The following is a 13,045-nucleotide window of genomic DNA, read 5'->3' as shown; positions in this document are numbered from 1 at the left end:
TGGTGTTAGATTTGTTTTTATACAGAAACAAGAAAACTATAAACATATAAATAAAAGTAAACAGGTATTGAAATTAACATAGGATCATTTTCTATAATCTTTTTTAAAATTTTTATTTATTTATTTTTTATTTTTTTATAATCTTTTTAAACTTAATATTTTGAGAACATTTTTCCATGTTAAATATTTTCTTAAAACATAATTCTAAATGGCTATATGGTATCTAGTTGTAAGGATCTATAATCATTTAATAAATTCCCTATTATTGGTACTTTTGATTGCAATTACAAACAGAGCTAGAATGAACATTCTTCTAGCTGTAGCTTTATGCATACATGCAATTAGTTCTTAATAAGTCCTCAGCAATGAAATTTAGAAAGGGTATATCAATTTACACTCCCACTAACAGTAAGAATGTTCATTGTGGGGGGCTTCTGATAGCAGTAGTATTACAATTTTTTAAAAACTTGTGGTACATCATAATCACCCAAAAGCCCATAGTTTACCTTTAGGTTCACTCTTGGTGGTGTATATTCTATGGGTTTGGGCAAATGTATAATGACATGTATCCATTACAGTGGTATCATGCAGAGTATTTTCATTGCCTTAAAGTTTTTTTATTTATTCTCCCCAATCCTTTGGGGTTATTTTGTCTCCATGCTTTTGCTCCAAAATGATTTTTTAAAATAAATTTCAAACGGTTTGAAAAGTATTCAAGTACCGAACAGAAAATGTGCCAGAAATTCATCAGATGTCAACTGAGCATTTAACAAAATGATAAACGAGAAACAAGTTTGTACTCTGACAAATTCAGTCTTTCTAAGTTTGACAAGGGCTGGGAAATTAAAACTCAGGTACAACAGCAATGTACAGATAGGGTTTTCCAGAAGGTTGGCCACAGGTGGTCCCATGGCACAGCCCTAGCTTGTTTGATTTTGTTCTTATCTAACTGTAGTCCAGAGCAGAGGCCATAAGGGAAACTGTGGTAGAATCAAGCTTCTATCTAACATAGAAGGCTAGTTATGGACAAACTACTGACAGGGTCACATTTATGTACATTTAAATTTCTGGAATGTCGTAATCTGTCAGAAGGATTAAAAAGGCACTTCATTTTATACAATAAATGTATTCTTGAATGATGTATCGAACAGATTTGGGGAATTGAAGGGTTGGAAATGTGTACAAAGTTTAAAAGGCTCTGTGTTTATTTGCATGCATCTCTTTAAGACAATTAATTTGTATGTCTTAAGTTATGTCCCCTGGCTACAAATCAAACAAGAAGTGGTAGGACCCAGGAAAAAATGTTTTGTTACCTGCACCACATTTGGATAAAGAGCAGCACACAGCATTGCTGATATCAGCTTGGGGTTCTCAGCATTTGAGTTTGCCTATGAGAGATAGCAAGCATTGATCTTATAAGTAATGTGGCTACTTCTGTCTGTACCCTAGAATTTATCATTAGATTACATATGATTTCTTTCTTAAAACAAAACAAATACCTAATTTCTATGTTTTTGCTAGAGAAATTCTTTCCTTCTAAGTAAAAAATAAGTCTACTGGACCATATGCATACAGGACCCACTCCAAGAAGCCCCAGTAACTCTGGGTCTCTGCAAAGCAATTACAAAGCCAGTGCTTCTAAGGATCAGTAGACAGAGATTCTGGTTCATGAGATGTTCATCATCTGCAGAAAGTACTAAATGCACTGAGAACAGAGTGACATCAGGTTCATCTTGAAGAAGCGTTCTTCCCACGGTCAATATAGAAGAACTATCCTTGGTTGGAAAAAGGCTGGTGTGATTTAAGAAGACATTCTTGAAACATCTATTTCACCTCTTATAGGCTTATCAAGAACCAGTGCGGGGATGCCTGGAGGGTGCAGTTGGTTAAGTAGCTTAGTTTCAGCTCAGGTCATCATTTCAGGGTTGTGAGATCAAGCCCTGCTTCAGGCTCTGTGCTCAGCAAGGAGTTTGCTTAAGTTCCTCTATCCCTCTCCCTCTGCCCCTCCTGCTTATGCGTGTACTCTCTTTCTCTTTCAAAGAAAGAATGAACGAATGAACGAACTGGTATGAAATTAAAAAAAAAATGTAGCAATTAACAGAAAAACCCTTCTGTTTTTAGGAGTGTTACCTGACACTTTGTGGAAAGAAAATCAAGAATGCCACTAAGCCCACTGTTCAGAGGGCTTAGGTGAAGAATTAAGGGAGTTCGTATATGGTTCATGCACCAATTGAAGAGAAATAAAAGAACTAACTACGCATTCTTTACCTCTTCTCCTGTAGCGTCCAAGATACCATCTCCTCCTTGGGCCCTCTTCTCGATTTCCCTTGCTCTGAGTCCTTCCTTTACAAAGCCTATATCTGATAAGAGTTCAGTGAATTGCCGTTTGAGGCTGGCCATCTCCTGAAAGAAACAGAAAAAATCTTTAAGCCCGGGCATCAGCAAATTAAGATGCGTGCAGAGTGTTTACTTCAGTGGATAGTAGTGAGGCTCACACAGGTCCATCACATAGGTATGAAGATTATCTTGTCTGGTCATTTCCAGAAGGGCAATTTTTACTTAGATGAATTGGCAGAGAGACTGAAAGAGCTACCCAGAAATTCACCAATTTCAGAAAACCCAAGGATCATTTATTTAACTCAAAAATCACATTTTTTCTTTTTTTTTTTTTTTAAGATTTTATTTATTTATTCATGAGAGACACACACACACACAGAGGCAGAGACACAGGCAGAGGGAGAGCCCGACATGGGACTCGATCCTGGGTCTCCAGGATCACGCCGTGGGCCGAAGGTGGCGCTAAACTGCTGAGCCACCCGGGCTGCCCCCAAAATCACATTTTCAAAAACACACTCATTGGATTTGGGGTAGGTCTGACTTTCCTGGCAGTTCTTAGGACAGCAGAACAGTTTACTTTGGGTCCCCAGCTCAAGGCACTGCAACATCACCTCGCTTGCATTTCTGAGCAGATCCTCTTGGCCCCTTCCTGGAGCCTGGGTTGGTAGTATTCTCTCTCAATGGATGTGGAATCCCCAACTCTGAACTTACTTTCTATGACCTAATGACCCTTGGGCTCACATCTTTTCCTAGGAATAAGGATATTACTGAGTGGTTTAGATGCAGACACCCCTTTGTGTAGCCGAGCACAAGTGTGAGAAAGAAAAGAACAGACCTATTTTTCTTCTGCCACTGGTCAAATATAGGCTGTGTATCAGACAACACGGAAGGAGGTAAGGACAGTCAGGGGAACCGAGAGCCAAGCAACACTACTCTGTCTCGATGACTGCTCAACTATTTTCTCGGAATGTCTCAGGTACACATGGATGACATGGCAAAATATAGCTAGGATTTCTCTATCATGACAAAGTTCTCATTGATATTTTAATAAATCTTAATATCTTTAGCGAGAAGAGGGAACTAGGATGGACCTTCTAGATCACAGCAAAATGTACATACATCATGAAGAAAACGAATACATTTCATATTTGAAAGAAATATCATTTTACACTTAAATATTAATGTCCTGAGGGCATATCTACTACTGCCCCTTACAGATAACATACCCTCCAGACCAGTGGTTCTCAACCTTGGCTGCATACTAGAATCCCTTGGTGCACCCAATGATAACAATGAATCCACCCACAGAGATCTAGATGTAACTGGCCTGGGATGGAACCTAGGCATTTTTCCTTATTATACTGTTAAGCTTCCTCAGGTGAATCTAATATGCAGCCAGGATTGAAAATTATTGCTTTTGATATACTTAGAACAAATGATGCTTCATTGTAGTACACCCCAAGGCATAAGAGAATGAAGGCAAATAGTGAGATGCTTTTGAAGTCTTTTATTTCATTTTAAATAACCAAATTCATTCACTTGTGCATTTCTTCAATGAGTCTTTACTGAGTATCAACTGTGTGCTAAGCACTGTTCCTCGATGCAGTGTTGAACACAACAGTAAGGTCTATGCTCTGAAGGGGCTTCTGGGATACATGGATGGATGGATGGATAGATAGATAAATGTCAGGTAGTGGGAAGCCCTAAGGACATTAATTTTGTGTTCTACTCCAAGACATCTTTTATTTTTAAAACAAATTTCAAGCATTTATTTATTTGAGAGAGAATGATAGAGATAGCGAGAAAGAATATGAGTGAAGAGGAGAAGGAGACACAGACTCTCTGCTGAGCAGAGAGACCCACATGGGCTCAATCCCAGGAACCTGAGATCATGAACCAAGCCAAAGGCAGATCTTAACTGACTGAGCCACCCAGGTGCCCCGAGACATCTTTTTTTTTTTTAAAGATTTTATTTATTTATTCATGAGAGACACAGACCGTGCACGTGCAAGAGAGGCAGAGACACAGGCAGAGGGAGAAGCAGGCTCCATGCAGGGAGCCTGACATGGGACTCGATCCTGGGTCTCCAGGATCACAACCTGGGCCGAAGGTGGTGCTAAACCGCTGAGCCACCCGGGCTGCCCTGGGACGTCTTTTAATAGGAAAATAAAGTCCTTTCCCTTCCCCAGCCTCAAAATCTTTGAGTAAAACAATGCTTTAAAAAGATGTGTACCACCACTATTCTGGCTTCTGTACCACTTTGGAAAGGTGCCTAAAACACTGTCATAACAGAGCACAGAGCCCTCTCCCTCACACAGAAGTAGACATAAGAAAAATTAACAAAATCTGGTTCAGTACTCATTCTCTGGTTTTGTGGAGAAGGTAAGGAGTTTGGGGATGGTCATAGACTGCTCTGAGAATATGATGAGAGCCATGGTCCCTGTCTCCAAAATAAAGCACATACGTTTAAACATATGATTTTGCATACAAATTCGGGGTTTATGGATCCAGGTTAAGAATGTCTGGTATAATTACTAAAAAACGGACTTCCAGTAAGCTGTAATTTTCACAGTGTCTGTATTCTCTGATCCTCCACACAAACACAGATTCACTGAAAAGAGGAAAAATGGATCAGTTGAAAGGTTCAGCACAGAAGGCCTCAGAGGATATAAAACAGGAGTCTGTTTTACACAGCTGGTAAAGCCAACCATATTCCAGAAATGACATTTTTAATGTCAAGGCAGGACAAGCGAGACAAAGTTGCAACACCCTCTTCTGTGTGGCTACAACAGAAAATGAATGAAAACAAACTGCCATGGGCACAACTCACCTGAAGAACTCTTCCAGACAAGAAGTTTTGTCTGCAGTAATTGTAACTTGCACGCATTCCTTCTTTCATACTTAGCTGCCACCCCTACATTTTGAAGAAAATAAAAGTGAACTTACTCTGTCGTTAGTGCCAATTCTAGTAATACATCTCAGTTATTATATACTTACCTTATATGCTCGTAGAAGGGCCAGATAGTCACTGTTTGCAAATGCAAATTCTAGCTTTTTCTGGTTAGCTTCCTCTTTTTTATCCCAGGGAGACACCTAAATGAGGAAAACCAGGTTTGAAGGGCACATTCATTTAACCTGAGGTTTCTTTCTTTTTTCTTCAAGATTTTAAGTAATCTCTACACCCAGTGTGGGGCTCGAACTTAACAACCCCGAGATCAAGAGTTGCATGCTCCACCAACTGAGCCAGCCAGGTGCCCCATGATTTTTGATAAGAATGCCAAGACCATTCAATGGTGAAAGAATAGTCTTTTCAACAAATGGTACTGGGACAATTGAATCGTCATATGCAGAGGAATGAAGTTGGACTCTTACCTCATGCCAATTTGCAAAAATTAACTCAAATACACCAAAGACCATAATGTAAGAGCTAAAACTATAAAACTCTTCTGGGGCACCTGGGTGGCTCAGTCGGTTAAGTGTCTGACTTTTGATTTCAGCTCATGTCATGATCTCTGGGTTGTGAGATCAATCCCCATCTTGGGCTCTGTGCTAAGCTTGAAAGTCTGCTTAAAATTCTCCCTCTCCCTCTGCCCCCCCCCCCCCAATAAAAATAAAGCTATAAAACTTAGAAAACCACATAGGGATAAATGGGATAAATCCTCATAACTGGATCTGGCAATGGATTTTTTTTCTTTTTTTTATTGAAGATTTTATTTACTTACTTAGAGAGAGAGGGAAGGAGCATGTGCGCATGTACACACGTTAGCAGGGGCAGTGGCAGGCAGAAGGAGAGGGAGAAGTAGACTCCCAGCTGAGCAAGGATTCCCATGAGGGGCTGAATTCCAGAACCCAGGGATCATGACTTGAGCTGAAGGCAGACAACCCAGAGAGCCTCCCAGGGACCCCTGGATTTTTTTTTTCTTTTTAGTGTAGTTGACACACGTTACGTAAGTTTCAGGTATACAACACAGTGATTTGACAAGTCAATAATTTATACATTATGCCAATGCTCTCCACAAGTGTAGCTACCATCTGTCAATGGACAACACTATTACAATATGGTTAACTATACTCCTTATGCTTGCCTTTTATTCCCATGACTTATTCATTCTATAACTGGAAGCCTGTATCTTCCACTCCCCTTCAGCCATTTTGGTAATGGATTCTTTTTATTTTATTTTATTTTATTTTTTTTAAGATTCTAAACTACGACAATGGAAGGTCGAAGAACAAAAAAGGGGATAAACTGGACTTCATCAAAATTAAAAACTTTTGTGTTTCAAAGGAAATATCAAGAAAGTGAAAAAGGTAACCCAAAGAATAGGAAAAAATATTTGCAGATCTTATTTCTCATAAGGGACCAGAATAAACAACTCTTACAAATCAATAATAAAAGGATGAATAACCCAATTTTAAAAATGGGCAAAGGATCTGAATTTCTTGAAAGAAGATACACAAATGGCAAATAAGCAAATGAAAAGATGTTTATTATCATTAGCCATTAGGGAAACACAAATCGAAACTACAAATTCACAACCCCTAAGATGATTATAATAAAAAAATCAGATAATAACAAGTGTTGGTGAAGATAGGGAAAAATTGCAATCCTGATAAAATCCTGGTAGAATGTAATGTGAGGCTACTCTGAAAAAAAGCCTGGAAATTCCTCAGAAAGTTAAATAGAGAGTTACCATTTGATCCAATAATTTTATTCCTAGGTATATACTTAAGATAAATGAAAACCTACATCTACATAAAAACTTGTACATGAACGTTCGTAGGCAAAGATGGGAACAATCCCAATGTCCATCCAGTGCTGAATGGATAAACAAAATGTGGTAGGAACGCCCATACAAAGGAATATTATTTGGCAAAGGAATGAAGTACCGATTATGCTATAACATAGATGCACCTTAAAAGCATTATGCTAAGTGAAGAAGCCGTCACCAAAGACCGTATGTTATATTATTTCATTAATATGTAATGTATGGAAGAGGTAAATCTGTGAAGACAGAGCAAATTGGTGGTTATCTAGGGCTGTGGTGGATGAGGGATTAGAGGGCGGAAGGGGTGTGACTGCTAAGGGGTTTCTTTTTTAAAAAAGATTTTATTTATTTGACGGAGAGAGAGAGAGAAAGCGCGCACAAGCAGGGGGAGCAGCAGAGGGAGAGGGAGAAGCAGATTCTCCGCTGAGCAGGGAGCCCGATGTGGGGCTTGATCCCAGGATCCTGGGATCAGGATCTGAGTCGAAGGCAGATGCTTAACCAACTGAGTCACCCAGGCGCCCCTGCTAAGGGGTTTCTTTATGAGGTAATAAAAATGTTTTAGACTTGACCATGACGAGGACCACATAAACTAAAAATACTGAATGTACAATTTAAATGGGCAAATTATATTTCAATAAAACTGTTTTAAAAAAGTGGTCCACTTTTTGCTTGCCTGCATTTTCTGATTTTTCTTTAATGAGCAAGGATGTAGCAGATACAATAAAAAGCACATTTAGGTTATTTTGATAAGATGGATCTTTAGTTCTTAATCTTTATTTGAGGTATGGATTTGAGGATCAGACAAAAGTTATAGACACTGTGACCTAAGAATTCCCATATATCATCCTCACAAGAAAATGTGGGGGCGGGGGTCTCACATAACCCTAAAACCCCCATGGTCCCCTTAGAGACCTATGGACTCCAGTTTAGATGAATATTGTTTACTTACAAAAGGAGACTTAAAAGCCAAACTGGCAGCAATGGTGAGGGCAGGATCCAGACAGCGGAAGATAGACCCAAACAGCATCAGTTTGCCGATTCTCACATCCACGGGCAGAGAGGCCAAGTGATACCCTAGGGGGGTCAGCTTTTCATCTGGAGTTAATGCTCCTAAGTCTCGTAATCGTATTTTTGAGGCGCGGAGAGAGTCAGTGTGCGGCGGCTCAATGAGCCGAGAAAACACAGACTGGAGATTGTGAGTGCTAAACATCTCTAAAATTTTAATTCTACAAAAAGAAAACAAAATAATAATTTGGCCATTTTATTTCTGGAGAGATGACACAGAGGAGTAAGCTTCTTTCTTGAAAGAAAATAGTTGATAATTTCCCAGACATATGCTTTCATAAGCCAGACAATGCTAGTTTAAATACATCTTTTTTTCTTTTTCTTTTTTTTGGTGGGGGGAGGCGGGCAGAGAGAGAGGGAGAGAGTGAATCCTAAGCAGACTCTGAGCTGAGTGCAGAGCCCGATGGAGGGTTTGATCTCCTCACCCCAAGATCTTGACTCTGAGCTGAAATCAAGAGTTGGACGCCCAACTGACTGAGCCACTCAGGTGTCCCTGAGGTGTTTTTAAACTATATGTGCTATGTAATTACATTTTCCCCTCTCTCATCTTCCCTCATGGATCATTCAACTTCCAAAGCTTTCTTAATTCCCCTAGTTCCTCTCATTTGCACTGTTACTACCTTAGATCAAGGCATCTGCTTACCCAACTTCTTAAGACCTGACTGTGGACACTTAAAAGCAGGGCCTAGGTCTTGTATCCTATGTATCTCTAGTGCTTAGCTCAACCCTGGCAAATGGAAGGCTTTCAAAACATACCCGCTGGATAAAAAGAGAGCTATAACATCTTTGTACAAGGAACTTTTTTTGCTTTGGGCTATTATTTTATGAGCATACTCCCTCCAAGTAGTGAATGGGTCATAGGGCATGGATAGTGTGAGTTCTAACCTCATACCACCTGCATTTTCAGAAAGGCTGAACCAAAGGTTCCCTGGCTTCAATAACACTGAGTTCCATCATTCATTCATTAAACCCTATATTATGATATTTGTTCTTGTTTGTCAGATAAATAATGGTGTTTTTCAAGTTGTTTCTGTTTAGCTGGCTCTGATAATGAGGCTGTAGATTTTCTACCTTTGATGATTTAATATTGGTGTTGCTCCTAGCAGAAATTTGAGAAGTCAGATTACTTTCCTGAGTTACAAATGTACTCTTAAGCTCCATTTTAGGGCCATTTTTTTGCAATGTAAGAGATCTTCCTGTGCAGACCGTGAAAACGAATGATAAAGGCAACACTGAAGAGCTCTTTCTTTGCAAATGAATGAGTTCATCCGTGTTCACTCTTAGCAAAATGTCTTCTACTAAGAAAAAGAAAACACAGAACTTAGGGTGAGAAACATGAAGACCTTCCAGAAGCCAGAACACAAAGATCAAGATGTACCTCAGACACAGCTGTTCTAATGGCACTCTTTGTATTTCTGGTAGCTGCTGCTTTAAAAGCTGGTGATTGAAGTGATGACTGGTGAATAAGTGGAAGCAGACCCCAGAGGCAACACGGCCAGCTCGACCTTTTCTTTGCAGAGCATTGGCTTGAGAGACAAAAGTATCCTCTAGGCTCTCCATCCCTTTGCTGGCATCATATCTACAGAGAAAAAGAAAATGTAAAAAGGAGTTATTTTTAAAAACATGGCTAAGACCCTACTTTGCATGGAGAGAATAGAAGAACTACCCTGCTTCCACAGAAGAACCCAGTGTCCTCTGTGTTCTGGGATAGTTCAGTCCCTGGTAGGAGCACACAGTGCTGATTTATGTGGTGTCAAATGTTGGTGGACTACATACAGTTCCTTTATGCAACCTTTCTTTTTATTTATTTTTTGTATTTATTTTGACAAATAAAAATCGTATATATTTAAGCTATACAATGTGATGTTTTGATATATGTGTACACCATGAAATGGTTACCATAATCAAACTAATTAACACATCCATCACCACCTATATCACCTCTTTTTCATTCAAGCACATGTAAAGCATATGAAAGAAAGGAAAAATAATTACTTTCAAGGTAAAAACCTTAAACTTTGCATCTCTATTTGACTTTAAGACTATGGTCCTGGTATAGAATCACTCATATATACTCACATAGTTTTCATAAAACATTTTTTCAAATGGCAATCCATGCAGCTCAGTAGCATTAATAATTAACATGTCACTCTAACTAAGCCATCTTTAGCCCTTCTCTTACATCGCCAAAAGAGAATACCTCTTTTCTTTCATTTTCCCAGAATCGATGACATAGACAACATCATCGATAGTTATGGATGTCTCAGCAATGTTGGTGGAAATTATAATCTTAGTAACACCCACAGGGGGTTTTACAAACACAGCCTGCTGCTCTTCACTGGATAAAGATGAATGAAGTGGGTGAACCACACATCTGAAAGGAAATAAAAAGCACATTTAGTGTTCTAGCACAAAAGGCTGAAATTGGATTAATGATGGGTGAATTTCTATTAAAATTAACAACGGACTCCAAGCATCAGCAGCTTCTCTATAACCTGCCCTCAGGGTCCAGCTCTTCCAAATGGGAAGGTTCCTTCTGAGCCTTACAAAACATTTACTCAGTTCTATGCATTAAAAATCTTGCACTGACTGGGGAAAAACTGGAGTGTAACTTAGTAGTAAATAATCAAGAGGCCTAGATAGTTGATATTCTATAAAGTAACAAGCCTAGAGCACATTAACCAGTAGAGAATTATTTTTCCTCTATCTTTAAATCCAGAGAACAAGAGGCAGAGACAGTCATGTATGCTAAGAAACTTAATTCTTGTATTTCTAGGGAGTGTTCATTTCTTCAGTATTTAATATGAAAACTTAGATTGAAAGTTTGATATGAAAACACATGTCTTGCTACTGGAAAAGAAACTGTTACAAATAACTTTCTCAAATGCCAGCATTTCTTTGTTGTTACTTACACTGGCTTCTCCATCCCCTGTACATGGCAACTGAAATTATATGCAATTTTGCTGAGTCACTACGCTAAGTAAAGAGAAATATTTTTATTTAATGGAATGGGAATGACTGATTCCCTGGAACAAATAAGTTTGTCTGCTTCCAGCTGGCATCACCAAACGTATTCTTGAGGAGTGACACCAGGGTCTAAAGAGGGTGATGGCTGTCAGAGACTGTTCTGGTTATTCATCTTTGCATATAACTGCAACAGACGATTAAGGATAGGGAAAGCAATTAACTTACCGATGACTGCGTCTGTTGTTGAAAAGAGAATTAGATTGTAGCTGTTCATATAGCATTTTGATTTCTGCTAGTCCCGGTAAAAATATGAGTATAGCACCTGCGTATATAAAAAGAATGAATGTGATAGATGCAAAAAAAAGAAAAACTAATATGGACTACAGAGCTTATATTTTAAATTTTAAAAATGTAATAAACTGAGATTTTTTTCACTGTCAGTTTCTGTTGTAAAGTCCCCAAAGATTTAATGGATAACAGTGTTTTTCATACATTTTCTGACTTAGCTCCAAAATGAATGGGGCATAATTATCTTTCTACAAAAGGAAAAACTTAAGTGTAGAAAAATATAATACCTTAAGTTATACAACAATCATTAGCAAAACTCTTTAAACATATTTCTTCAGTGCACTGAATAATTGTGGAATATTTCAGTGCCAAGAGGGGGCACTCAACAAGAGTCACCTTTTGTGCTTTATTCAGAGAGGAGATTGATGCCCCTCCTTTAATCCCACAAATATTTATTGGGTGCCTATGTCAGCCCTGTGCTAGATACAATGGCATATAAACCAAAGATCTGCCCACAAGGAACTCAGGACTTATTCTTTATCACCGTTATTCTCCCCACTAAGTAAATAGGGAAACTAATGCTTTTATCTATGAAGTGTTGAAACCAATCCACAAAGATACCTTTTGCACCCTTCAGAGTTCCATTTTTGTAATAATTTAGTTTCCTTATTTACTTAGTGGGGATTTTTTTTAAAAGACGTTATGTATTTATTTGAGACAGAGAAAAGAGAGAATGAACAGGAGGGACAGAGGGAGAGGGAGAGAAAATTTCAAGCAGACTCCGTGCTGAGCACAGAGCCTGATGTGGAACTGTATGTCACAACCCTTGCATCATGACCTGAGCCAAAACCAAGAGTCAGTTGCTTAACTGACTGTGCCACCGAGACATTCCATAAATAAATTGAACTTAAAAAGAGTGGTAAAATAATCTATATGGATGGGGAAATTTTTTTGGTCTATATTTCTATGTGCCTCCTGATCTGTTCTGCCCTCACAGCTTGGTGACCTGTATTTGAGATAACTTTTTTTCTTTTTTTAATAAAGTAAGCTCTACATCCAATATGGAGCTTGAACTCACAACCCCAATGTCAAAAGTCACATGCTCTGCCAACTGAACCACCCAGGCGTCCCTGTATCAGGGTTATCATTAACATCCACAAACATATCAGAGTCCCCAGAGTCCCCTCACTACAGTTTACTCTGCTGTGAATTCAGGTAACTTTCTAACAGTTCTTTTTGTCTGCTATGCCTGATGTTTTTCAACAATCATCTTTTCCTTTGGGATGAACAAGACATTCAGCCCAGTGATAACACATTAGCCAACACCAACTATTTGCCAAAAGATAACAAATAAGGCACTTTAATCCTTTCATGTGGCTCATGATGGTAACAAATAAGGCACTTCAATCCTTTCATGTGGTAATAATTACCATAATAATTACTAAATTATTAAATTTATTATTAAAGTCTAAGCAGAGGAGGGCAGCCATTCCCACTTTTTTTTTAATTAAAAAAATTTTTTTTTTTATTTATGATAGTCGCACAGAGAGAGAGAGAGAGAGAGAGAGAGAGAGGCAGAGACACAGGCAGAGGGAGAAGCAGGCTCCATGCCCCGGGAGCCT

General features: G+C 38.7%; 1 protein-coding gene across 5 annotated transcripts in view; it reads right to left on the bottom strand.

The window, feature by feature from the left end:
* DHX57 (DExH-box helicase 57) overlaps window positions 1-13,045 on the bottom strand; it is a 56,337-nt gene that overhangs the window by 6,103 nt on the left and 37,189 nt on the right. For all 5 annotated transcript variants that reach the window (XM_026018920.2, XM_026018919.2, XM_072767259.1 and 2 more), the window contains 8 exons: window positions 11,361-11,457; window positions 10,369-10,542; window positions 9,547-9,747; window positions 8,053-8,329; window positions 5,335-5,430; window positions 5,168-5,251; window positions 2,269-2,403; window positions 1,314-1,388 (listed from right to left, as the gene is read on the bottom strand). In XM_026018920.2, coding sequence (XP_025874705.1) covers window positions 1,314-1,388; window positions 2,269-2,403; window positions 5,168-5,251; window positions 5,335-5,430; window positions 8,053-8,329; window positions 9,547-9,747; window positions 10,369-10,542; window positions 11,361-11,457 — 1,139 coding nt within the window. The remainder of the gene's footprint in view (window positions 1-1,313; window positions 1,389-2,268; window positions 2,404-5,167; window positions 5,252-5,334; window positions 5,431-8,052; window positions 8,330-9,546; window positions 9,748-10,368; window positions 10,543-11,360; window positions 11,458-13,045) is intronic.

The sequence above is a fragment of the Vulpes vulpes genome, chromosome 8 (genome assembly GCF_048418805.1).
Source record: "Vulpes vulpes isolate BD-2025 chromosome 8, VulVul3, whole genome shotgun sequence".
NCBI lineage: Eukaryota > Metazoa > Chordata > Mammalia > Carnivora > Canidae > Vulpes > Vulpes vulpes.
This window is presented reverse-complemented; position numbering and strand designations above follow the sequence as displayed.